The sequence below is a fragment of the Lepisma saccharinum genome, chromosome 17 (assembly GCF_977018435.1).
Source record: "Lepisma saccharinum chromosome 17, izLepSacc3.1, whole genome shotgun sequence".
In the NCBI taxonomy this organism is placed as follows: Eukaryota; Metazoa; Arthropoda; class Insecta; order Zygentoma; family Lepismatidae; genus Lepisma; species Lepisma saccharinum.
Window position 1 is genome coordinate 58,675,677 of NC_139245.1, and position 25,284 is coordinate 58,700,960.

General features: G+C 39.8%; 1 protein-coding gene across 3 annotated transcripts in view; it reads left to right on the plus strand.

Annotated features, from left to right (window-relative positions):
• The window catches only part of LOC146001758 (uncharacterized), a 155,451-nt gene that overhangs the window by 86,310 nt on the left and 43,857 nt on the right, over positions 1 to 25,284 (plus strand). For 2 of the 3 annotated variants that reach the window (XM_083139475.1, XM_083139474.1), the window contains exon 3: positions 15,528 to 15,665. The exons of the other annotated variant lie outside the window; for it this stretch is intronic. In XM_083139475.1, the coding sequence (XP_082995601.1) occupies positions 15,528 to 15,665 (138 nt within the window). The remainder of the gene's footprint in view (positions 1 to 15,527; positions 15,666 to 25,284) is intronic. 3 annotated transcript variants of the gene reach the window in all.

Consider the following 25,284-nt stretch of genomic DNA (forward strand, 5'->3'; position numbering starts at 1 on the left):
GGAAAACAAGAGAAACCCATTTGTTGTTATTTAATTAATGTTATCTTGTTGTTTTTATGTTTTTTGTTTGTTGTTGTTTTTTAAGAAAATATATCAAACTGGAGAACCTGGGTCATGTCAAGCTTTGTGATTTGACTTTTAAATTTTCAAAATGGAATTTTTTTTCCGCAGCGGTAGAACGTATCAATCCATAAGATATATTTTATTTTAAAAGCCTCTCTCAATGCTTCATGTTGACCAGGGCATTCACTTGTTTATCTCAGTTGTCTCAACCTCTGAGGCATGTAAATAATGCACAGTGTTGTGCTATGCAAACCTCCTGAGGTATTCAGGAAATAGGAAGTTCCATCTGCCTATGGAGTCAGCAGTTTGCATAGTGGCAGTTAAAATCACGATTTGGCATGGAGGAAGGTCTCCATGGCCTGGGTAATGTAGAGGAGACACAGGCTGAGAGGGGATGGACTTTTGATTGGGATTGAGGAGAGAGGGGAGCAATAGTGAGACGACGCGCTGGTCAACCTGCAACAAAGCCAACAGAGGACTTAGTTTATTTTATTCTTCGAAATTATCTTCTTTCGTCAGATAGACAGGTAACTATCCTAAACCCAGCCCTGATTCAGGGACAAGGTTCATAAAACCCAATGAGTGACCATTGTCTTTTCTAGTTGTTAAGTTCCTAAATCTTATTTGTACCTTTCGCACTGCCAAGCGTTAACTCGTCATGTTAATGACAAATGCTCTCATCATCGAGGATGAATGATGAATAAGTTACATCACCCATTGATTAATTGGTTAACATTCTTGGTTAGATCCCACAAACTTCACAGTTTGTTATGGTTTATTTACATTCTCAAATTTCCAATAAATATTCCAAAAATTAACATGAGAGAAGGTTCTCCGTTTAAACCTTACTCAACGTATTCACAAATCCCAACATAGTTAAATTAAAAGAAAAATATACAAACTTCTGATCAAAATAAAAATTACAACAATAACAAAATAAAATTTAGATGATAACTACTTCCATAATATAGTCAAAACTTTCTATTGAGTAAACATAAAACCCAGAGAGCACTCTCTTATATTACATGTCCAAATCCCATCAAAGATCTAACACAGCTGTATCTTGGTTTCAATGAATGGGTGACAAATTATTCACTTTCTAATGGTCGACAAAATTACTCGTAATCAAAACCAAAGAAAAATTTACATAACATCGATCCGTAAATTCCTATTCATGCTTTTGTCATATTTTCACATCTACATTATGTTCTATAGAACTCATGAGGTAAACTACCATCTTCAGGGTCAACCTCTAAAAACATTCATAATTAAAATATATGGGGGCCTTTCTCTACCCTTTATCAATGCCATATCTCGGCCACAAATTATAAATGTCCACGTGGAATTCCTTAACATAATAGGGGAATCTATGTCTACCCTTTGCAACGCCGTCGGCTACTCAAATTACAAAGGCAAAACAATAGACTTTTACATAAATGATTTCTAGAAAAACTTATGTTCGACCGGTCACCCATTATACCTGTTTCAAAATTACATCTAATATAAACCTAAATAAGAGAAGCCATAAACTTTCCTTAACGTTCCGGATACTCAGACTTTAAAGCGGACATGTAAACTATATAAGCTATCAGATTTAAAAGGCACCCTCAGACCAGAGGTATGCTCTCGGATTAAAGTAAATAAAGAAATAAACTTTTAATTAATTGAACCTCCTGACCAGGAGAATTCAGAATGATTTACAATAAAAATTAACTCAACGGGAAGGATGTATATCTTTGAGCCTAATTTATTTAACTTGAATTTACATCGGAGTCACACTGACCAGTGATAATTCCAACAGAATTTACAATTTATGAACGATACCAAATTTTAAATTATTAAAATTAAATATTTATATATGAATCAAATTATTTATATGCCTGCTAAATCGCCTTAAAGGATTATGCTGACCAGCACTAATCCTGAAAGGTGGCTTACAGAAAACCTCGGACATTGTGGAAGGGAGAGCTGAGCAGCCACTCCCCACACAACGCCCGTATTCTCCCAGCCCTGGACCTCGACAAGCGTTTTAATCACCTAAAGATTCCTGATTATACTGATTATTTTGCCAGCGAAATGGCTTTTATTTATACTCGCGGGATTGCGCAATTCTATTCCCTGAACAAAAGATTTGGACATATGGAAAGTTATTTTTAGCTTTAGCAATTACCCCTTTCAAAAGGCATATCAAGAAACACAATGCAGCAAAAATTTATTTACAAAACTACGTAGCGCCGGCCGAAAAATAACCCATTGTTGATAAGAAAGAAAAAAATGCAAGCTTCAACTTGCATTGCGTTCTTTTTCGCTTGGCAGAAACTGCGTTACAATTTTAACAATCCTTATGAAATTGTGAAAAATGTGGGACGGGCTCTAGATATGCAAGTGGAAAATGAGATGATAGACACTTGCCATAGGTTAAGGAAACTTCCCCATCAAAAATCAGCAGGTATTATTGTCAAGTTTGTAAGGCGGGCAGATGAAGAAAAAAGTTGTACAAAAACGAAAGGTTAAAAGGAATCTTAATTGTATCCATGTAGGATTTTCTGGTAATGACAGTGTATTCATTAACGAAAGCTTAACACCTCTTTGTAACACCGGTCAAGCAAGAAAAATAAAACGAGAGAAAAATTATGCATTCTTGTGAGTTGACAGTTCAGGTACGATGAAACTAAGATAAAGAGAAGGCGTCAGGAATGTTTTTGTTGAAAGACAATTGAAGATATTACTAAATTGGCATGACTCTAAATGGCTTTCCCAAATGACATTTCCATTTACTATCAAAATGTTAGAGGTCTAAATACAAAAACACAAGAGTTTTATGTAAATAATATTGTGAATTGTTACGATATAATTGTTATTACTGAAACTTGGTTAAATAGTGGTGTATACAGTACTGAATTGTTTGATGATCACTATAATGTGTTCCGACATGACAGGTTAGAAAATAAGAGAGGAGGAGCAGTATTAATTGCTATTAAGCATAACATAAGATCTGATAATATTATTCTAGACAATAATAGGGATATTTTATGTGTAAAAGTAAACTTAAATAATAGAATATATTATGTAATTGCTGTACGAGGGTGGTTCAGCATGCTCCGCCCCTGACATAGAAGGAACCCTCGTAGGAAACCAAATCACTGTCACTTTTGAACATAGTCCCCTGCAACATTAACACACTTTTCCAATCGGCCTTCCAGTGCCTAAATCCCAGCAGAAAAAAAATTCCTTTGGTTGGTCCTGCAACCAAGCATTCACAACATCCATAACCTCGGAATCACTGGCAAAAAGTTTTCCACAAAGGTGTTTCTTCATGTTCGGGAACAGGTGTAAGTTGCCGGGGGCCACATCTGGAGAATAAGGGGCATGAGGGACAATTTCGAACCCTGCTGCATGAATTGCAGCCACCGCAACTTGGGAGGTGTGGGCGGGAGCATTGTCACAATGAAACAACAAACCACGGGTGAACATTCCGTGGCATTTCTCCTTGATGGCAGTACGTAATTCTTCAATTAGGTTTGCAGAATAAACACCTGTGATTGTCTTTCCCTGTTGGAGATAATCTATCAAAAGGATTCCTTCTGCATCCCAGAACACAGATGTCATCACTTTGCCCTTCGATGGTTGAACCTTGAATTTCTTTGGGGGTGGAGAATGGGGGTGTTTCCATTGCATGCTTTGGCGTTTACTTTCGGGATCGAAGTGGTGAACCCACTTTTCATCCATTGTAGCAAATCTCTTCAGAAACTTTGGCTTGTCAGCCTTTATTGTCCGCAACAGGTTCTGACTTGTCACACGACGTGTCCTCTTTTGGTTGACCGTCAGCATTCTTGGGACCCAATGTGCAGAGATTTTTTTCATTAACAAATGATGATGAATAATTGAATGCACACTGCCAGTTGAGATGCCACATGTGTCTGCTATATGGCGGACAGTCACTCGCCAGTCTGCCAAAATCATGTCATGCAATTTTGTAATCATTTCTGCTGTGGTCACCGTTGCAGATGAGCCACCACCATGCTCATCTTCACAGGTCTGCCGACCACATTTAAATTCACGGCACCATCTCTTCACTAGATCATATGAAAGGCTAGAGTCTCCAAGAGTTCCCACCATATCTTCATGGATGTCTTTCGGTGTTAGATTTTTCTTGAGTAAATATTTTATCACTGCTCGGACCTCAGATTTTTCCATTGTTTCACATGTGGCTACACTTCTTACTGATCATCAACGTGTAACGAAAAGAGAAATTGTTGTAAATTCTTGAAACTTTGTGGATATTAGTCTAAAGAAAACTTAAGGAATATTATAGAAAACACATGAAATACGCTGATGATAGTAAAACAAAATATAGAGAAACTCGCAGAAAGGCAAAGGCAATTATAAATAAAGCATATGGTATGTACATTAAAGAAATGGAGGAAAGTGTTAACAATAATATGAAATATTTTTGGAACTATGTACATAATAGGAAAGTTAGAAATGCATATTCAAATCAAACTAATACATGACAGCAGAACTTTACAAACAAATCAAAGTATAGCTCACAGCTTTGCTTCATACTTTCAATCTGTTTATGCTGAATATCCTAGCACATACGAATTTACTGATGAAGTTGAATTAAAGGTGTCTAGTTCACTCACTAATGATGGGATCACTGACAGGAAATATTGGCATGCAGTAAAGAAATTAATACCGAAAATATCCAGTGGACCCGATGGAATTCCTCCATATGTAATTAAGGCTTGCGCCGAAGTGCTTCAGAAACCATTGTGTTTTATTTATAATTTAATAATGAAGACACAATGTTTCCCCAGGATTTGGAAAATAACTAAAGTCTGCCCAATCTTAAAATCAGGTGAAAGTACAAAAATTGAAAATTATAGACCAATTGCTGTAATATATGCACCTGCTAAAGTGTTGGAACAAATTTTATTTACAAGAATATTCAAACATGTTAAAAACTACGTAAGCGATTGCCAACATGGGTTTTTTCCAGGTAGATCTACTACAAATTTTGTGCAAGATGTATATAATGCATTCTATTGTAGATCTGCTGTACACACAATCTATATTGACTGTGCAAAGCTTTTGATAAACTCAGCCATGATATTCTTCTGCATAAACTATCAGGCTTTGGTTTGACAAATAATATGTTGAATTATCTGAAATCATATATTCAGGGTAGGAGACAACATGTAACTTACAAGGAATCAAAATCATGTGAATATACTGTAAACTCCGGTGTCCCACAAGGATCTAATCTAGAACCTCTCTTATTTATTTTATATGTAAACGATCTACCAACTTGTGTTAAGAACTCTCGGATTCTTTTGTATGCTGATGATTAAGGAGAAAAATTTATGGTAAATAAAAACTGAGGAGAGCAGTAAATAAAATATTAGATCACCCGTATATACCGGCGGTTGAAAAAATAAATTGGCACACACTTTTTCATCATGAGAGGAAACAACATACAAATTGATAAGCTACTTCATTTTTATATACTGTACACATACACAAGTACTTAGCTGCCCAACCAAAAAGAAAACATCAACACAAAATCACTTCATTTCTAAATTGCATATCTCAAGTTGTTGCTGTCCAACAAGTAAAATAATCACTACTGCACATACACAAAAACATGTTGAAAATCACATGATGATAAACAAAATTCATTCATAACTGAACACAAATGACGCCATTGTTTCCCTTGATGTGTGGGAACAGACTAATCTTCTCACTGCTACAGCTAGCAAGTTCAATGAAACTGGAAGTTGAGTAGACCTTCGGGGAAAGAAAGGAATGCAGCTTGACAGGGAGCAAAGTTTCCGAACTGAGATTATGTGCATGGGAAATCCCAATTTGCAGCGTCTTCCTGATGTGATTGAAAATAAAGCATTGAAAATAAAGCATTCTTCAGCTGCAAGTGGTAGGAAACTTTAGGCAAACATTTCGTTACAAATCGACAGTTTTTGCACACAACCTCGATTGCTGGTTTTTGCGTGTTTTCTACTTAATTTGATGATATTTCACGGTTATTTCCTGAAAAGGCGTTCATTCCGTGGAAAAGCACACATTTCGCATTACTTTGCGAATAAATCTCATGCATATTTCATAATTGGGGGTGTAGTTACGTGCAGACTGTTAAAAATTTCATCTTTTTTCACATTTCGCGATTTCGTGCATCGCAAAAATTCAATGTCCCTACTGATGATATTAAAATTATACAAAGTAATTAATGGTCTAGACGATACAATAGATCTCAAAGAAGATATAGAGAAACTATATGAATAGAGATGCACACACACTCACCCTGAGGCCACCACTCAGCAGCACCATTTCTATGTGATCGTGACTAGTTTGTGACATGCTGGTTCCCCTGGAACAAGGATAACAAACTGGAATTACATTGCTGACAATCCTACTTTGGTCAATACTAACTTTCTTCAGAAATAAGTTATGTATAAAACAACTTCTGTTTCATGTTTCTGAGTCAATTCTAGCCTGAAATCGTGTATCACATGAACATGACCCCCTTCCCATTTCAAGAACATGAGCTGAATCCAAGATGGCGAGTAGATACTCCAGACATGCTCTGTCCACTGGACCCCTTGACCACATTTACATCGGTGATGTCAGAACTGCCTTAAACCTTCACGTTTCAGAACTACTTTTAGGTGCCCCACCTGGTATAATACATGTATCTGTGATATCAGTGTTTCCTCCGAATTCCCAAGTTATGGTATCAACTTTTACAAATTAAACGCAAAGGAGACACGTTTATTGTTTTTGTCTGATGATTTTTTTCGAAGTTACCATTACAGTATACGGAGGTTGTTCGCTTTATATTTGACCATTTTCGATTCGGTGCTGCCACCTGGCATATCATGCTGGAACTATGGGTGTGCTGGCGGGAGTAGTGTTGTATCTGGTCTTGTAGGTGCGTGAGTGTTGGTAGTGAATGTTATCAAATGGCGCAGAGAATCAACCGGTATTGGGAGGGTTATGTAATGGCCCTTTTCCATGCTAAGTTTTCATATGTACGCGTTGTGAAACAAGTGTTGGGAGAATGGGTTAACACTTAGGGTGACTACTACAAAAGCTATTGTGGCCCGTTACACACAACAGGCTCTTCTTGCGAAACATTTACCCACTAAAACCACCAGGAGAAGGGCTGCAAACTGTGTACACCACCTTCTTCCGCATCACATTGCCGAACGTAAGACGAACTGCAGGAAACTGTATGAAAAGTACCTGGTGGGTTCCAAATGGAAGAAAGTTGTAACAATGGATGAATCATATGTACATCTCACTGCTGGTGGTCACATTCAGGCGATCACATACCGTGACACTGACGGTACGGGACGCAGCAACTTTTTTCGTTAGTGCTGGGAAAGTTTCCCTCGTGGCTTTATGGTTGTGACGGGATTCGGATATGAGGGTAAGTTGATGATACGCAATGTGGACAAAAACGTGAAGGTGAATGCCAGATACTTCCAAGACTCCATTCTGACACCTATCTATCAGAGAGACATCCCACAATTGTATGGAATGGACGCGATACAGGTGATGATCCATATGGACAAGGCTTAGAGTCATACCGCCAGAACATCACTACGTTTTTATCAGGAAATGGCAGAGGAATTAGGAACTCGTGTCATTTCATTTGAAGACATTCCTGTGAAAAGCCCAGATGCCAGTCCAATGGATTTTTGCGCATTTGGACTGTTGAAACGACGTCTTCAACATCGCCGCCCGCGCACCCTGGATGGTCTATGGAAAGCTTGCAGGGAGGAGTGGGACAGAATTCCCATGCCTGTCCTGCGCCGGAGCTTGCTGCAATGGAAACTGCGATGCCGGGTGATAGTCCACAATGCTGGGGGTCCAATAGAACATGATTGGTGGTGGCAGCGCGGTATCTCTTAAGGTGAGGAGTACCCGTCAAAAATGGTGGGATATAAAGCAAACAACCTCTGTACTAGCTACTTTGTTGCATTGAAACAGAAACACTTCTATTGTATAAGAAGTTGTTTTTACGTTCCGTTCCAAACGGCACATGCACATGTTTCCTTCGTCTTGATTTAGCAATATGGCATGGGAATCGAGCAAGCAAAAATTCCATTAGAGATGAAGGCATACAGGCGAAAGGATAGTGGAGGCCAGGTGTGAATTACTTGAGAATAATGTGATAACTGATAAACAAATTTAAGATAAATAAAAGAAAACTTATGGGAGTAGAAAGACAGAAAAAAAAAAGGACTTGCTCATCTGCATGATAAAAGGAAACCATATCCAAAGGCCGTGGTTAATTTTTAACTGCTACATATGATCTAAATATGTATGAACAGAAGAAAGACGTTCGAGTTCATAATTTTTTCCGAAACTCTTGTGAGTGGTTGGATTTCAGAGAATTTGGTTCACTTGCCTGAGTCACCTCTGAATGTGATATGGATGTGTTCACATGTGGTGTTTAGGTTCAGGGTAGATGTTCCTGTATAATTGTTTCCTCTTTTAAGGTAACAGGTGACACTTTACAACAGGTGAACATTTGTTTCAATAACGTGAAAATGAGAACTTGTACTGAAAGAAACAACAGAGGCAAAAGAGAGCATGAACTTCTTCCCTTATTGGAAGTGGAAGCTGTTTTTTAAGTTGATTATTAAGGCAGAAACTATCTGTGAAAAATTTGATGAATAAGAATTTACAGATTCCTTATGGAGAGGAAACTTGGAGCGTGGAGCTATTTTCAGGTTGATTTCCCAGAATGGTTGTGAAGTATGGTAACCATGGCAGTAGAACGTATGGCAGTAGATCTCGAATATCCTTCAATTTTGCAGTGGGAACAGGCACAAGGGAATCATAAAGACTCTGTAACTTAACTGTGGCCAGATTGAACTTCGATTATCCATAATTCACATAATGAGATTGTGATAACCTTTCACCAACGTGCGCAATAGAAGTGATGGGCAAACTAAACTAAATTAAACAAATTGAGTCATCTAAGCCACATGCCAAGCGATGGAGTAGGGTGGGTGGGGTCAGAGTAGCAGGGAGCTTGGGTGCTGAGTTCGCCCTTCGTATCCGGAGCTCTACCTCTCTTAGAAGATAGGAGAGCTTCTGTCAGCCCTAGTTTTATATGGTTACAAGGGCATCTTCAACAAAAGCTTATTTACCATATTCACTAATGCCTGACAACACAAGTTATGGAAAAAAAAATCGCCCGATGTTGAGTTCACCTTTCGTATCCTCAACGCCTGTATAATACTATGTCTTCTCTCCTTGCTACGACCATCCAGCAGACAGACCTTTCTTTCCCCAGCTTGCCATGAGGAAATGTCCGTGGTGAAGGAGCAGTTTCGGGTTCCGCAACTGGATGGATGTGGTAACTCATAGCCTTAGGTCCTCTGTTACCCCAATGGACTGTGCATTTTAAAACACAAGATGATAGGGGCACGTGCCTTCCCCAATAGCAATAAGAAACTTGAAAGGGATGATATTGTTAAGGAACAAAAAGTTCTACCAACATAAATAAAATACTTCAATAATATCCTTTTCCGGACTGGCAAAGATTACCAAGAAAAAGTTTTATTAACATAATAAGATAATCAGTACTGGATCTATTTAAAATTGAAGTGTGCCCCACTGAAAGTAGATCCTGAGACATCTTTATTACTTCTTTCTCTGAAAGATGGTCATGAAATCGTAAGAAGCCCATTCTTTGTGCGTTTCTTGCTTAATTTAGCACAAAGCGGTGAAAATAAATCATTCTTGTAGAGTACAACTGTAATTAAACAGTTGATATTTTACTCTTTAGGTAAAAAAGTGCTGTAACTTACTTTTTGCCTCGATTATTACAAAAATAAAACATGCATTTACACACATCCTGAGAACAATGAATAACAAATTGTGCATTCTCTCTGAATTACAGCACGTAGAGAATGGTCCTAAACACATTGTGTGTGTTTGTATCTGCATTTATTCAGAAAGCAACTACTCCCATTCAAAGGACATCCCATCTGAACCCTCTTTTCCATCAGATAGAAATCAGAAGGGGGAATTCTCCCCATCGCCCTTCAAATACTACTCCAAAAATAATGATTCAACAATATATTAGCCATAACATTTTTTTTCTGAAGATTGGAGGCCAATTTCTCTTCTATGGGATAGTCCCACCTTGAACCCCATTCACCTAACTACTGTTTTCCCAGTTTCCTCACAATATACTGATAACTTATATATCCTGAAGCCTCTGTGCTCTGCTGGGGATCACCTCTGACTGCTACGCAACACCCGGTTTGATTCTCGAGGTGGGTCATCTAAGGTCGGATTTCTCTCACCTTGATCCGTGCATAGAGCAACTCTGGGGTTCACCCAGCCTCAAATGAACGTTTAACGGGGGGAAGGGGTTAAATCATCAGACAAATCGCACAACATTCTATTGAAATCGATTATCGAAAAGAAGCATCGAGGTACAGAATGCTATTTATTCCTATTCTGTGGTGAAAAGAACCCAACGCGGAAAGTGTAACATGTTTTTGTGACTTGCGAGAAAGGAAGGGAGGAGCGGTGGAACATTCTCATCTGTATTTATTTAATCATAATTTTCAGCAAAGAATTATATATATTTCTATAGAAGTGGGTAATATGATAACAAAATATGTCTGACAACCAATAGTAGAACGTACTATTTTGTGTTGATCTTAAATTGAAGTTTTATATAAAAACAATGAAAAACAACAATCAGTATTTCTGTGGAAATGATATTTTTATAGAATTGTTTTGTTGTGTTCACATTCTTCTTCTGCTTGGATTGATTTGTTGTTCTAAGTCCACTTTATGCACAGTAAGGCTAATCGGGACTGGGCCTACAGTTTAAAGTGGAATCCGAACCACTGTGTACCTTCACCAGGAATCAAACCCGGGATCCCTTGATTACTAGGCGACAACGCTACCACTGCGCCATCGAGGAGGCCATCTTTATCTGGTGTCGCAGAATACATTTATATTATTAATACCGAGAAAATACATCAACATCATACTTCTTTCACATACCCTAAATAAGAAAGTGAGAAAATTATTATCTTTGTTATGGCTAATCGCTAGTCTAATATTTGATTTTCGTGCTGTACCCACTGCGATGTTTTGGTAAAATGTGAACTTTCATATACATATTTTTTTTATTGTGTATATATTGACACGTTCACTGGTTTCAAGAGCATAAACTATGGAGATCGTGCTGGTAAATGCTTAGGGGTAAAATGGTAGAGCAAGATTATGTTTTATGTTCCCATACAAACTCAATAACAGGTATCTGGCAGAGAGTGGAAAGATTTCAAGGGATGTCGATGATGTACATCTTACCTCTCGGCCAAGCGGATGTGTGTAGATGTCGGGCGACAGAGCACTGACAGTGAGTCATGAGTTCGACGGCCCACGATGTTCTTTCCCGTGGCAGGCGATGAAGTTAAGCTGGTCTAGGAGAGATGGCCGTTGAGAGGGCATCCGTACGACGGTCTGCCCTATGGCTGAAACTTACAACCCTTGGAACTGGAGCCGGTCAACTCGCATTAGTACTTTGTGGTTGCCTTTGGCGAAAGCTACGTCTCTGAGCCCCGAGCCGGGCTAGAGACCTGATAGTGTGTAAGAGGTCTTCGCCAGGTAGCTGGTATATTTCGTGAGGTACTTCTGAATACTGAGATCTGAGCCAGAATTCTCGTGCCTACCTCTTTTAAGCTGCTGGCAAATACTTCCTACCTGCATGCTTAGTTCTTCCGTATTTTCAGCCAATGGCAGGTTTGAAGCCAGTAGTAATGAACAATGCAGTGTCTCCTGATGTCATGTGCTTCCACAATTTTGTTGGAATGTTAATGTCTGTTGTTTTGTCGCTTGACCAAATACCGATGTCTGGAGAGAGATTTTAGCTTTTTACAGAGTCTCCCTTGAATCGTTCCACAATATATGCAATTTCAAACCATTCATGATTTCCAATAGAAACGCTGTTCAATGACTTTTAATTGTTGATTTAAGGAATCAATTTAACAACTTGTTTTGATATTTACACAGACAAACAGCAACAGAAAATGATCGGGAAGTGATTTGCTTTACGATTACAATCATATGACATTTGTTCATTACAAAAAAAGTTTAATAATTATCTATAAATCCAGAAATAAGGTTTCTCAGCTTTGTCAGCTAGAGAGCAGCCACCGCTGGTTAATAACAAGATGATAAAAGTATTCTTTGCATCAAGCATGGAGGGAAGCATCTGCCTTCATTCTTTTCTCACACTGTATGAAAAATCCTTATCGATGAAAACTTTTCTCCTTTGAATTTTCTGAGCCTCCTCGATGTTTAGCGGTAATGTCGTTGTTTTGTTATCAAGTCTCCCGTGTTCAATGTATTGCACAGTAGTTCAGATCTCACTTTAAACTGTAGGTCCAGTCCCGATTACCATAAAGTGGATTTAAAGCATCAGTTCAAACAATTCATTTAATTTGCTGCTGTTCCTTAGCACTTCTTCCTTTTTTTTTTTTTTTGCAAAGATTGAGTTTGTATTTTAAGTCCACTTTATGCACAGATAGGCTAATCAGAAGTGAACTTACAGTTCAAAGTGGGATCCAAACCACTATGTGCCTCGACAGGGTATCAAACCCATTTTTTGCAAAGAAGTTGACATATTATAGAGACTAGTCCTTCCGGTCTCCTATGAGAGAGGCAAGCCTCAGCAACCGGGTGGGTTGCAGGTGGCGGATAGCGAATGGCCATCAGATATGGTGGTTAGCTGCGAATAAGGCAATGCCAAATAAACAGTCCCGGACCAAGGCGGCAGTGCTAACAGGATCTGGGGGCTTGGTTTGTGGCAGGACCATCTTCATTAAAACCCAGAAAAGCCCATTGACAGCACTGTGACATGGCGAGGAAGTGCCGCCATTAAATAAGCACTGCCCCTGCTGCCTTGCAGGGAGGGGAGGGATCCCCAAAGGCTAAGGGAAGGATACCCTGCCAGAAAACCAAGGGTGGGGCAGACTCAAAAGGCATGGTAAAGCCAACTGCCCTAGGGAAGTAAACCCTAAATAAATCCACCCTGCGTTGGGCCAATCCCCTACACAAGGGTATTAACGGATTCAGAGAAAAAACAGGAGCCTCGGAATGGACAGATCAACACAACAACGACCGGACTGGAAAAGGAAAATGAGAATGGGAACGTGGAACATTAAAACTATATTAGGAAAGGAAGTTGAATTAGTACAGGAAATGAAGATACGTAAGATAGACGTAATGGGAATTAGTGAAGTAAGAAAGAAAGGAAACGACATACAAAGGCTTGAGGAGGGATATACCTTGAGATATTCAGGTGTTGGACAGGAAAGAAGAGCAAAAGAAGGGATAGGAATTATAACATGTCAGCAATATGAAACAAAGGTCAGTGGTTGGGGACCAGTTAACTCAAGAATAATTGTAGTTAAATTTGATATAGAATATAAAATATCATATATCCAAGTATATGCACCAACAGAAGATGCCTCTGTGTTTGATACGGAAGAATTTTATGTACAACTCCAGAGGACAGTAGATAAAGAAGTAATGGAGGGACGGTATGTAATGATAGTGGGAGACTTAAATGCAAGAACAGGTAAAGATAAGAAGGTAGCCCATGGTAGTGTGGGAAGCTACGGGGGAGAAAAGACATTGAATGAGAATGGCAAGAGATTACTGGAGTTTTGTGTAGAAAATCAGTTGCTTCTTGGAAACTCCTTCTTCCCACATAAGGAGGCACATAAAATAACCTTCCAGGCTGAAGGAAGAAATGCTAAAAGCATAATAGACTACATAATATATACCAGTAGTATTAGGAGAAACATAATGGATGTTAAATTTTTAAGAGGTGCTGAACTGGGTACAGACCATAGATTACTAATAGTGGACACACGCTTCATGAGACCACCAAAGCCCAGAATGAAAAAATACCAAACAATTAACATAAATGACTTACAGAATAAAGAGAAGAAGGAAGAGTATAAAGGACAGGTAACAGCCAGACTGACAGAAGGACCAGATGTAGAACAACTAGAGGCAGAAGAAATATGGAAGAGAATTAAAAAGGCACTCATAAAAGCCGCAGAAGAAGTATGCGGAAAGAAAATAGTAGATACAAGAAAAAAAAGACAACATCTTGGTGGAATTAAGATGTGAAACAAAAAGTAAAAAACAAAAAGGAAGCATGGAAAAAATATATTATGTCTCAGACAGAAGAAGATAGAAGGAAATACATTGAAAAAATAAATGAAGTCAAGGAAATAGTGAAGGAAGCTGAAATAACATCCTGGGAAAAATTTGGAAATATGGTTGAAGAGAAAGCTAGAGAAAAGAATACAAGGCAATTCAACTCAATTGTAGTTCCCAGCATGGGCTATGGCACAGAAAGCTTACCACTCCAAGATAAACATCTAAGTAAATTTCAAGCAATAGAGATGAAATATCTTAGAAGAACAGTGGGGAAAACTCGAAGAGACAGAATCAGAGAAGAGGTAAAACAAAAGAAGACAATGACTGAAGTTAGGAATGCCAGCTGAAGTGGTATGGACATGTAAATAGAATGAATGAAGATAGGAAAGCCAAGCAAGTGATAGGGTTGAGGGTAGAGTAGGAAGAGGCAGGCCAAGAAATACATGGGAAGATAGAATAGAAAAGTTAGGATTAAAATATGGAAAAACTAAGAACGAAATGAGAAGAATGAGTCGAGACCGGATGGAGTGGATGAGATGGGCAGAACGAGGTACTCGACACTTAACGGCATAAGGGAATGGAAGAGAAGAAGAAGTCCTTCTGAGAGCGTTGTCTTTTTCTGGTCCAGTGCTGAATGTCATCTTCTTGTAAATTGACTTACAGCTTTGTTTCAATCAGATCTCAAACTTTTCCTCTGTTGTTCCCCAGTGTTCACTCGCACCTTCTTCGATGATTAAAAAAAAAATACTAAATTATCAATCCTGCTTCTGTTCTCTTGATCATCCACACTATTCTTCAACCACTTGCAGTTACCTTTGAGTTCTGTAACATCAGTAACAAGATTATCAGTGTCCTCCTCAATGTGAAAGACTTTGTTGACAAGTTAACTCGGCACTCTTCAATGCCAGGGATCCTAGGTTCACATCTGGGTTTGGGAACAGGTGTGCTTTGTGAGTACCCCTTCATCAATTTCATCATATGATCACTCAACGTCATCGTTGCGAGTAGCCAAAAGTGGGTGGAAACGACACTTAATAACATATCAGTTCAAAGCAAATATACATATGAAAGTAATAGTTATTGGTGTATGGTAAAAGGTCCATGAAAATAATTCTAGGAAAGTGTTTTGAACATTATTCTCATTTTTTTTATCTCGTGTGAAAATATGGTGTATCTTCTCCACCATACTTTGATATTAATGTTATGCTAAGGCACATTTTTTTCTTCTTTAGTCGCAATCGCTGTCTGGAAAAGGTGTGGTTGTCCTCAGTAATATCTGGGAGAAGATGTCATTATAAAGGATGTACATTCTTGGAAGATCCAGATCGAGGAGTGACATTCTTCAGTTTTCCTGTGAAGAACAAAGAAAGGTTAGTATAAAGTGGCTAATTAGTTGAGCAATAAAGGTCTGAGTCCATATTACTTATTTTTCATAGTGCAACAAGGAGTTTAAAGAAATATGAAAAAGTCAAACATATTTTTTCACAGATTGGTGTTGATCTAGACAAGTTTCACTGCATTGTTTTAAGGCAGAATCACCCAGTACTGGATCTCCAGTGGCAATGCCATAGCTAGCCCTGGACTGACTACCTGGCTGGAAATGATTGTTGCTAGATTTGTTGATGGCTAGACGATATGCTAATTGCAGTTGACTTACTCTACCATATTCTCTGCAACAGCCAATCAGACCAAAGTTTGGTCATGTGAAGGATAATCTGTGAGCTTGGAGAATATTTTGTTTTGTTTGTTTCCAGGTGTTGGTTGTTTTTGTTCGCTGCTCAGTGAATGAAAAATATAGATGAGATGCATTGTTGTTCATTAATATCACTGTTCTACACACATTTTGTTGCAGAAATGAAAACACCCATTTTTTATTAGTCTGAGGCCATGTCCGAAAGGTGCAACACTGTACTTGAAGCGAACATCCTCCGAGAATGGTCTTGCAGTGCAGTCTTGAAGTTTGCGGACTGGAAGTGAAAGTCTTTCGAATTGCACTTCGACTGCAGCAACAAATACGATCAGTAGTTAAAACTGATGATTCATTGTTTTCCCTGCATTTTAAACACATGTTTTTCACCATAGAAATCAGAAAGTCTTTTTTAATGTTCTTATATATACACATTTCCACACGTTAGAAGAACTTCAACCAACAACTTGCTAGCTTATATTTAACTGTGTTGCAAGTGCAGAAATCACTTGACCAAGTATGCAACAATACGTACTAGTGTACTTGCCACTTTCGAACCGGACTAGTTGAGGTCACTTCCATCAAGACCATATTTCAAGTCTGTACTTTGTACCTTTGGGACACAACCTCTGGATGCTGAACGTGTAAATTATATTAAACAGTTTGATTGGCTCTCGTTTCGGCATAACAGAAGGGGGGAGAGGGTGCATATACAAGCGACCTCCCTCAACTCAAGTACATATGGCAACACTGTTGATGGTCTGGCACTTTCTATTCGAGTATAACACTCCACCCTTTCCTGTTCCAGATACCTGCAACATTGGCCAGTTTGCATTCAGTTGTGCAGTGTCTCAAGAGTATCGTTACATTTCGCGTGTGCATTATATGCAGATATGCAGCAACGTGGCTCTTTGCTAACATAGCAGTCCCAACAACAGCACTCCATTGTGATATGTCACATATTCAGGGAAGTATTTCACAACCATTGGTTGCTAGGAGTTAAGATGATAACACTGGCTGAATTGAATGACCTAATCAGCGACTTACAACTTCCCAAAAAGAAACTAATTTTTTTGGCCTTACTGCTGCATCAATGGAGTCACCTGGCTAAAGATATCAAGGTACTACTTGGCACAGACAAAGAATTTCTTCTATTTTTTTAAAAAAATAAAAGGGGATTTGACTGTGTACAATGAGAATGGTGAGTGGAACATTTCGACAAGTGTGTCACAGTTTTCTGCTGAACAGGAGAGCAGAGAACTATGAACAACTCGTGGAGAATTATCTGATGTCTTACGAGAAGATTGGGTGGGAATTCAATATTCATAGTATTACTTAGTGCTTTGATGCTAATGGTTTTTACTGTTCAAGGGACCTATTTCAGTGAGGATCCATCGTACTAGACACCCCCATTTTTCGGGAGTACGATGGTCCCCTGTGCTTGAAGGCACGCAGGAGTGTGGTGCTGCCGGGGGTTACCACTTCCTGGTAGACTTTGACTGAATCAGCCCTTCAAGGGCCCAACCCAGTCGGATCTGATTACTCTCTGCTACCCTTCGCCTTTCTCCTCCTCGTCCCTGATTTTGCCCAGACCCACATGCTCCGTCCTCCGCAGGATGAGCCTTCGAGTGGCCGTGGCTAGAGTAACTTCCCCTCCCACGACATCCTTGTCCTTGCATTCCTCCCAGTCCTATTTATGACCACTAGGGTTTGTGCCGGTCCCCCAGAGGTGCAGCTAGCTGCATCGGGAGTTGTTACCTTACCCTGGATTGCATTGCTTGGTCCCTGATGTGACAATGGTTTCTTCCTGAATTTCTCCCCAAAAAGTACTTGGTCCTGAAAGGGACTTTGTGCTTAGTGGAGGGGAGTGTGTGTGCTTAGCTCGGTGTTTTCAGTCCTAAGAAGGACTTTCAGACACTAGCAGTGTTCGTTTTTTTTCCTTTAAAAGGACATCTTGAGTTCCTCCATGAGCGTTGGTTGCCCTAAGAACGACTGTCCACCGCTCAGGAGGTGTTTAGGGTCCATGCAGTAGCAACCAGGGAACTTCGGAGTTGGAGGAAGGAACTTCGGAATTGCCTCGTTAGGCAGGTAAATGGGAATGTACGTCCAGGTACGTGAGTCGCATTTCCCAATTTTCATAGAGAGCATTTCCCACTTCGGCTCCACCAGTCCATCGACACCAGAAGTGCAGTCCTGACCATCAACCCAGTGTATATAAGTTCATGGAAGTGGGGATCCCGGTGAAGATGGCAGACCAATGAGACTGCTCAAAGCAAACTATTGTAGGTCGCAGCACCCCTCTTGTGTCCCGACCATCAGGGGTTTATCCAGTTTACCCTTCAGGTAGTGTTGAAAACATTTTGGGGGTGTACATTTGGGGATGTTAGGTTCATATTTTGGACCATTCTAAAAATGTTTGCCCTAATAGATGTTTCCAATGATTAACACCCCCTTCCCTTCATGTAACATTTCAGAAGAAAAAAGATGTCAAAAGCACGAAAAGATTTTTGTGATAATGTTAACATTTCAGTCTAACGTTTCCAGTATTGTTTTCCGATAATGTTCAGCACTTAATTTAATCAATTGACAGACAAAACACAAAAGTTGGCATTGAAAAACACAAAATTTAAAGATATTATTACCGAGTATCATTTCTTGCAATTCTTAAGCTAGTTATAAAGAAATTAGGAACACTTGCACAATATGTTTCAACTGTATTTGCATGGTTTTCGTCATAGGTGTAACTCGGAGTTCATCTTGGGGGTGCCCAAATCATCGATGAAATATCAGTGAAAATGCATTGGATGGGTGCATGTGTGCTTGCCTGTCTGAAGTAGTAGTAATAAGTACAGATATAATATGACTCTTAAATAAATTATCGCACTGCGGGCAAGAACATTTTTAGAACTATTTCTTATTAATTAAACATAGCGGCAATATTTTCATTTCACTGTATCCTACGATGTTTACTCTTTACAATCTTCCTTTGCTCGTTCGGCATCCTCTTTACTTTACCCCCCCCCCCTCGTTCTATCTTCAGTTAGAAAAGATGCATATACATACCTTTAATAGTTCTATATTGCGAGTGAGTTCCAAATTCTGTTGGTGTTTTCAAATCTCTGTTTAAACAGCGATTCACAAACTGAAATAAAGTAATGAAACTCTCTACATATTTAGAGCATGGCAAGTTGGGATGCAAGTTTGATAGATACCTGGTATTGCTTTTGAACAGAATTGGTCAAGTAATTTCATATTGAAGACTTATACCCTTACAAAACTTTGGAAAATATGCTTGGCGCTGTTGAGGGTTTGTCTTTCAAATACTGAACGAGAGACTGTATGGAATTAGGAGTCATGAGCCTCTTTGTCTTAAAAGAAAACTAAATAACATGTGCAAATAAATACATTGCATGTTAGCTGCAAAGGAAAGGCAAGGAATTTTCACTTCTAAATTGAGGAAATGTTTTATTTCCAATTAACTAAAAATTGAATAACATTTATTTCACTTTCCAACAAAAAAAGCACAATGAACCAAACAAAATTTCTCTCTCCACGATTTCCAGCAGGCAGTGGCAAGTGCCGTCGTGCCCCCACTGGTGCGCCTATGGTCAGATATAAATTTCGGACTTAATGTAAATTAAATTTCTTTTTATGTTTAATTCCTTACACTTCCTTCGTTACCTCTGAGAAATTCGAAAAAATTAAATGTGTCATTATAACAGGGAACCTACTAGATAAAAACCAGAAGACAAGTTTTACTAGATCTATATTTTCGCAAACTGACAATAACTTTAATTTAATTGGGTGCCAATAATTTCACAGGACACTACGAGGTAACAGTATGGTATAGTGAAAACACATTTCTTCAAATTTACACGAGAAACTACTTACGGAACTGAGTTTCTGTAGACATTTGGAAGCTCGTGGAAGTGTTTTCTCCCTTCGTTCAACTTATTCGGCCAGTAAATCATGTATTTTTCGACATAAATGTATCTCCGATGCACGATAGCTCTTGCAATCATTACCGTTGACTACGTGAATCAAATGTTCCATGCTTTCGATTATGTAACCCCCTGTTAGTGTAGCAACCATGCGGTAGTTTGTGGAACAATTTTAGCTTAAAAACCTTCTGTGAATAGTTTGTGCGGCATTTTTCTGTTAATAAGTGAAGGTTGCATTGTGATTTTTTTTCAATTTAATTTTCTATGTTTGCCTAACCTAACTGAACCTAACCTAACCTTCCGTGAATGGTTTGTGGATCAATTTTCGCTTAAAAACCTTCTATGAATAGTTTGGTTAGTAAGTTTGGAGACACTGCATATCAGCTGACGATAGACAACGTGAGTCAAGATTTGCCCGCCATATTGTGTGTAATGAAAGCGAATTAGCAACGAACAATAAATAGTTGTAATGTGAAAAATTACGCTTTTTTCAGTGTAAAAAGCAAAATCCCACGTTCAAAATGTTCCGCTATGCATAACAGGTAAGTACAAATGTAAATACAAGGTAACCAAAAAAGGTTCTTGCCGTTTTTGACATCCCATTAATCATTCACTCACAGAGAGGAAACGAAATGACGCACGTGCCTGCCAAGCGATCGGGAGTTAGTGTGACCATCGACTGTCAGTAATACAGGCACGTTGCGCACACACAGCACTCATAGCTCGCCCAGTGTCAAAGAGAAATGGAGGTATCGAAGCAGCTTGTTCACGTGTGTTTGTTGTATGACTCTAAAGTGGGCCTTTCAGCTGCCGCATCAAGTTGCCATTTGGGGAGAATGCCATGAACGAATGTACTGCCAGGCATTGGTTCCAGAAATTCCGTTCGGGAGATGTGAGCCTTTCGGATGAACCTCGCAGTGGACAACCACATGTGTTGGATGACGAGGCCCTGAAAGCAGCCATCGAGGAAGACAGTGGTCTAACGTGTGATGAACTTGCAGAAAGGTTCCATGTTTCCACTGAAACAGTCAGACTGCACCTGCATGGGATAGGGAAGTCATACAAGTTAAGCAAGTGGGTACCCCACACATTGTCGGCAGCCAACAAGGAACAACGAGTGACAGCCTGTTTGTCCTTGCTCACTCGGCACCTGAACACACCCATATTTGATCTCTTGGTCACTGGTGACGGAAAAGTGGGTCCTCTATGACACTCCCAAGCATACCAGACATTGGTTGTTGCCACGTGACCCTGTTCCTCACATCTGAAGACCACCTCTGCACCCACGAAAGGTTATTCTCTCTGTATGGTGGAATTGTCAGCAAGTGGCGCATTACGAGCTCCTTCCGCCTGGTCAGACCATCACTGCTGACCTCTACTCTCAGCAGTTGCAAAGGGTGCACCGTGCATTGTGGCAGAAGGAGCCGGCATTAATGAATCATAAGGGTGTGCTGTTCCTGCACGACAATGCCAAGCCACATGTGGCAAAGAGGACCCGGAAGACCCTTCAGCAACTTGACTGGGAGACACTGTGCCATCCACCCTTGCACCAACAGATTACAACCTGTTTCATTCCCTTGACAACCACCTCCATGGGAGATCATTAGCAAATGAGGGAGACCTGCAGAAGGCACTCATGGACTTCTTTACATCCAAGCCCGCCGAGTTTTATCACCAGGGTATTATGCAGCTGCAGGAACGTTGGCAAAAGGTGTTGGATGCTGATGGTACATACTGTCCACTGTGTTGCTCTTTGTTTATCACTGCTCTAGAACAGCAAGAACTTTTTTGGTTACCTTGTAATTAGGAAATAAAAGAGTGAAATGTGTTTTCACTATTCCATACTGTTACCCACTACGATGTTAACGCGTTTCTATTTTTATCTGTTTTGCTTGTTTGGCACCCGATTTGTCCTTAGTACCCAGGCAACCACCCCATGCAGACCCCCCCTGTTACGTACTTTATGAATATCCGTTGGAAGAAATTTTACCTATATATCGTATTGTTGGGTAAAGGTGATAAGTCTGCTATTGTCCTTCCATAGCAGGAAGCAGAGAAAGGAATGGTGAATAAGTAATTACTCAAACGTTAGGATACTGACTTGGGAGAGGAGAGTTGGCGAGTGAACGGTACTGAAACAAGATCAAGGGTGAAGAGAGCAAGGGAGTGAGGAGAGCGAATTCTGACAGGATGGTCAGACGTGTGACGGTGACAGTTGAGATGATTGAGGGAACGATCTGTGGAAATAACCTTCATCCGAACATGAGGCAGGTAAAGTCCTTTTCCTAATTATGTCCATCTCGGATCAGTCGAGGAGAGTATGAAACCCATTTGTGGTACATGTCAATTCTTGCCATTCTTCTCGAGTGCGACCTCTCGCACATAATACTTTTAGGCCAATCGAGTAATAGCTTTCGGAAGATGACTGATGAATAGCTACGCCACCCTAAGAGACGATTCAGGGTCTCTGGTTCGATCCCGACGCAACAATAAGATTGCGTTACGATATAGTGTCACTGCTTTTCTACTCACCACTTTCAGTTTCATTCTGTCTGGTTTCATTTTGTCTATCTCCTTCAGCCAGTTTTGCAGTAAAGTTTCAGACATTTTTACACTAAGCAGAACGACTACACACAAACTGAGGTGCTACACTGAGACAGATCTAAGGCATTTGACTGTTCTCTTCTCTACCACTCCAAAATCATCCAGCTTACCCAAGTTACAGAAAATAGTGTTGCAGCCATAGTAAGACAGTTCACTACAAGGAGTCAAACCTGTATCTTTGAATTTTTTCCCTTACTTTTATCTTACATTTTCACATGAAAGAATCGAAAGGAAAATGCAACAAAATGTCTCAGGGGTTGAATTTACAAGTCTGTAACGTATTTAAGAAATATTTGTTTAGGTATTCAAACGCTGAACTGTCAACACAGTGTGTGGTATGTGCTCCCAGGAAGGAGGGTGAGAGGTCAGTTTGATGTTTTGCAGATGGCAGTTACCCTTCCATAGAGCTGGCCGAAGCCTCGTCAAGGGAGCTGGTGTTTTCAAGGAATGACCATGCTACACATTCCACCCTCCTTCATTAATACTTTGGTTTTAGTTGATCGAAAGGTCAATTGAACTACACTTGTTGTAGAGCTACAAATGGTTCCTTTTAGTTAATGTTGAAGTATTGTCATTCTATTGTTGATATAAACATTCCATATTTGCACCCCCGCTACAGAGGGGGTGTTCCATCCTTCTGCTTGGGGGTGTGTTCTTCAAAATTTGGGTGAGGAATGTTTGGGGTGTGTGGGTAAATCACTGCCTATGCTTTCGATGGGCAATTGTTTTCCCATTTAATTACATGGGGAATTTGATGCTCAATGTTCTACTATTGCATTATTTGCAAGTTAAATTTCATCTTAACCTCAGAAATTATGTCGGAAAATGATAGATAAATAATCAGCGGTGTGAAATTAAGAATTTTAGGACGATCGTCAACAACAGAAAAGATATCGGAGCTCAAAAAAGCCTTAAAATTTGCACAGCAGTTGTTTACGTCACTCGTACTTTTTACAATTTGAGTGCTTTATTCTTGTGAATCAGGTAAAGAATAATACATAATAATTCCACACAACTGTACTTTTATTTTTATATTATTAATAAGTGACTCATATATTTCCTTATGGCTAGTAAATATGGCTCTCTATTTTATACATACAGAGCTCCCACGTAGCCAAGTGGTTATGTGTCTCGTCTTCGGTGCGAGAGGTCCTGGGTTCGATTCCCGGTGGGTTCCCCCAAAATTTCAGCATTGACCCAGCGTCGTGACGACAATTTGGAAGCTACTTCAAGAAGTAGTGGGCTCCGGACACGAAAACCAGTAAACAGTGGGGATGGGATGCCGTATCTGCTGTGCCCGCACTTCTAGGTAACTATCTCTAACCAGGCTATGTCCAGTAGAGCCCCATGTTGCGATTAAGATTTTCTTTTTCTTCATAAATGGCTATTGCTTTCTTGAAGATGATCCCAGTAGTTTGAAGTTTTGACTATTATTTCTGTGTTGCTGGAGTTTGGTCTATGGCCCTCATTGATTGAATGTTGAGCTATTCCCGACTTTTCTGGGTGGATGTTCTTGATGCAATTTTGGTGTTCTTTACAGCTCTGTTCTATTGCTCTGCCCGTCTGCCAAATGTATGCTTTATCGCATTTGCAGATAATACGATAAACTTCCAGAGTTTTGAGTCCTAAATCGTCCTTAGGGTTGCATTGTAGGCCTCTGATTTTCAGGGGTGGTTTGTGACTGTTTTTTATGTTATGTTTTTTGAGAAATCGGCTTAATATTCCTGTGAGATTTCCGATATAAGGCAGGATAGCTATAATCTGGTCAGCTTTGTCCGGTTTCCCTGGAGTGTCTGGATTCCCTGATGTGTCCGTGTCCCCTGATGTGTCCAGATTCCCTGATGTATCCGGATTCCCTGGAGTGTCTGGATTTTTGGGCATGTCTGTGTCCCCTGATGTATGTGGGAAGCCTTCTAAAGATACGCGAACAACATCTCCATCATCTGGCCACACGGTAAAGATACTCTTCAGCCATTCCTAGACCACCTAAACAATCAACACCCAAATATCAAGTTCACCATGGAGACTGAGAAGAGTAACAGCTTGCTGTTCCTGCATATTCTCATCAACTGCAAGCCAGACTGATCTTTGGGACACAGTGTATATCGGAAACTGACTCTCGCCGATCTGTATGTCAATGCCAATAATTTTCACGTCAACAAGCTTTGGTACTCTCCATTTTATTTCACTAGGCCATCTTCATCAACAACACGGAGCATCTATCCGAAGAAATAAATCTTCGCACGGCCTTTAGTCAGAACAGGTACTCGGAACACAACATCAACAAAACATTAAAACAAGTACTGTCCAAGAAGGCCAGCACATCAGGGAATCCGGACACATTGGGTAATCTGGTTACATCGGGGAATCCAGACAGGAAGGAATCTGAACACATCGGGGAATCTGGACATGCTAGAGAATCCAGCCAATTCAGGGAATCCAGACAAAGCTGACCAGAATATTGCTATCCTGCCTTACATCGGAAATCTCTCCAGAATTATAAGCCGAATTCTGAAGAAGCATAACGTAAAAACTGTTCACAAACCACCCTAGAAGATCAAAAGCCTACTTCACAACCCAAAGAACGATTTAGTGTTCAAAACACCTGGAATTTACCTTATTGTCTACAACTGCGGTAAAGCATACATTGGGCAGACTAGCAGGACACTAGAACAGCAAATTTTTCCACCAGGAGAAGTCGGTACTAGCTGAACATTTAATCAATGAGGACCATAGACCAAACTTCAGCAATACATC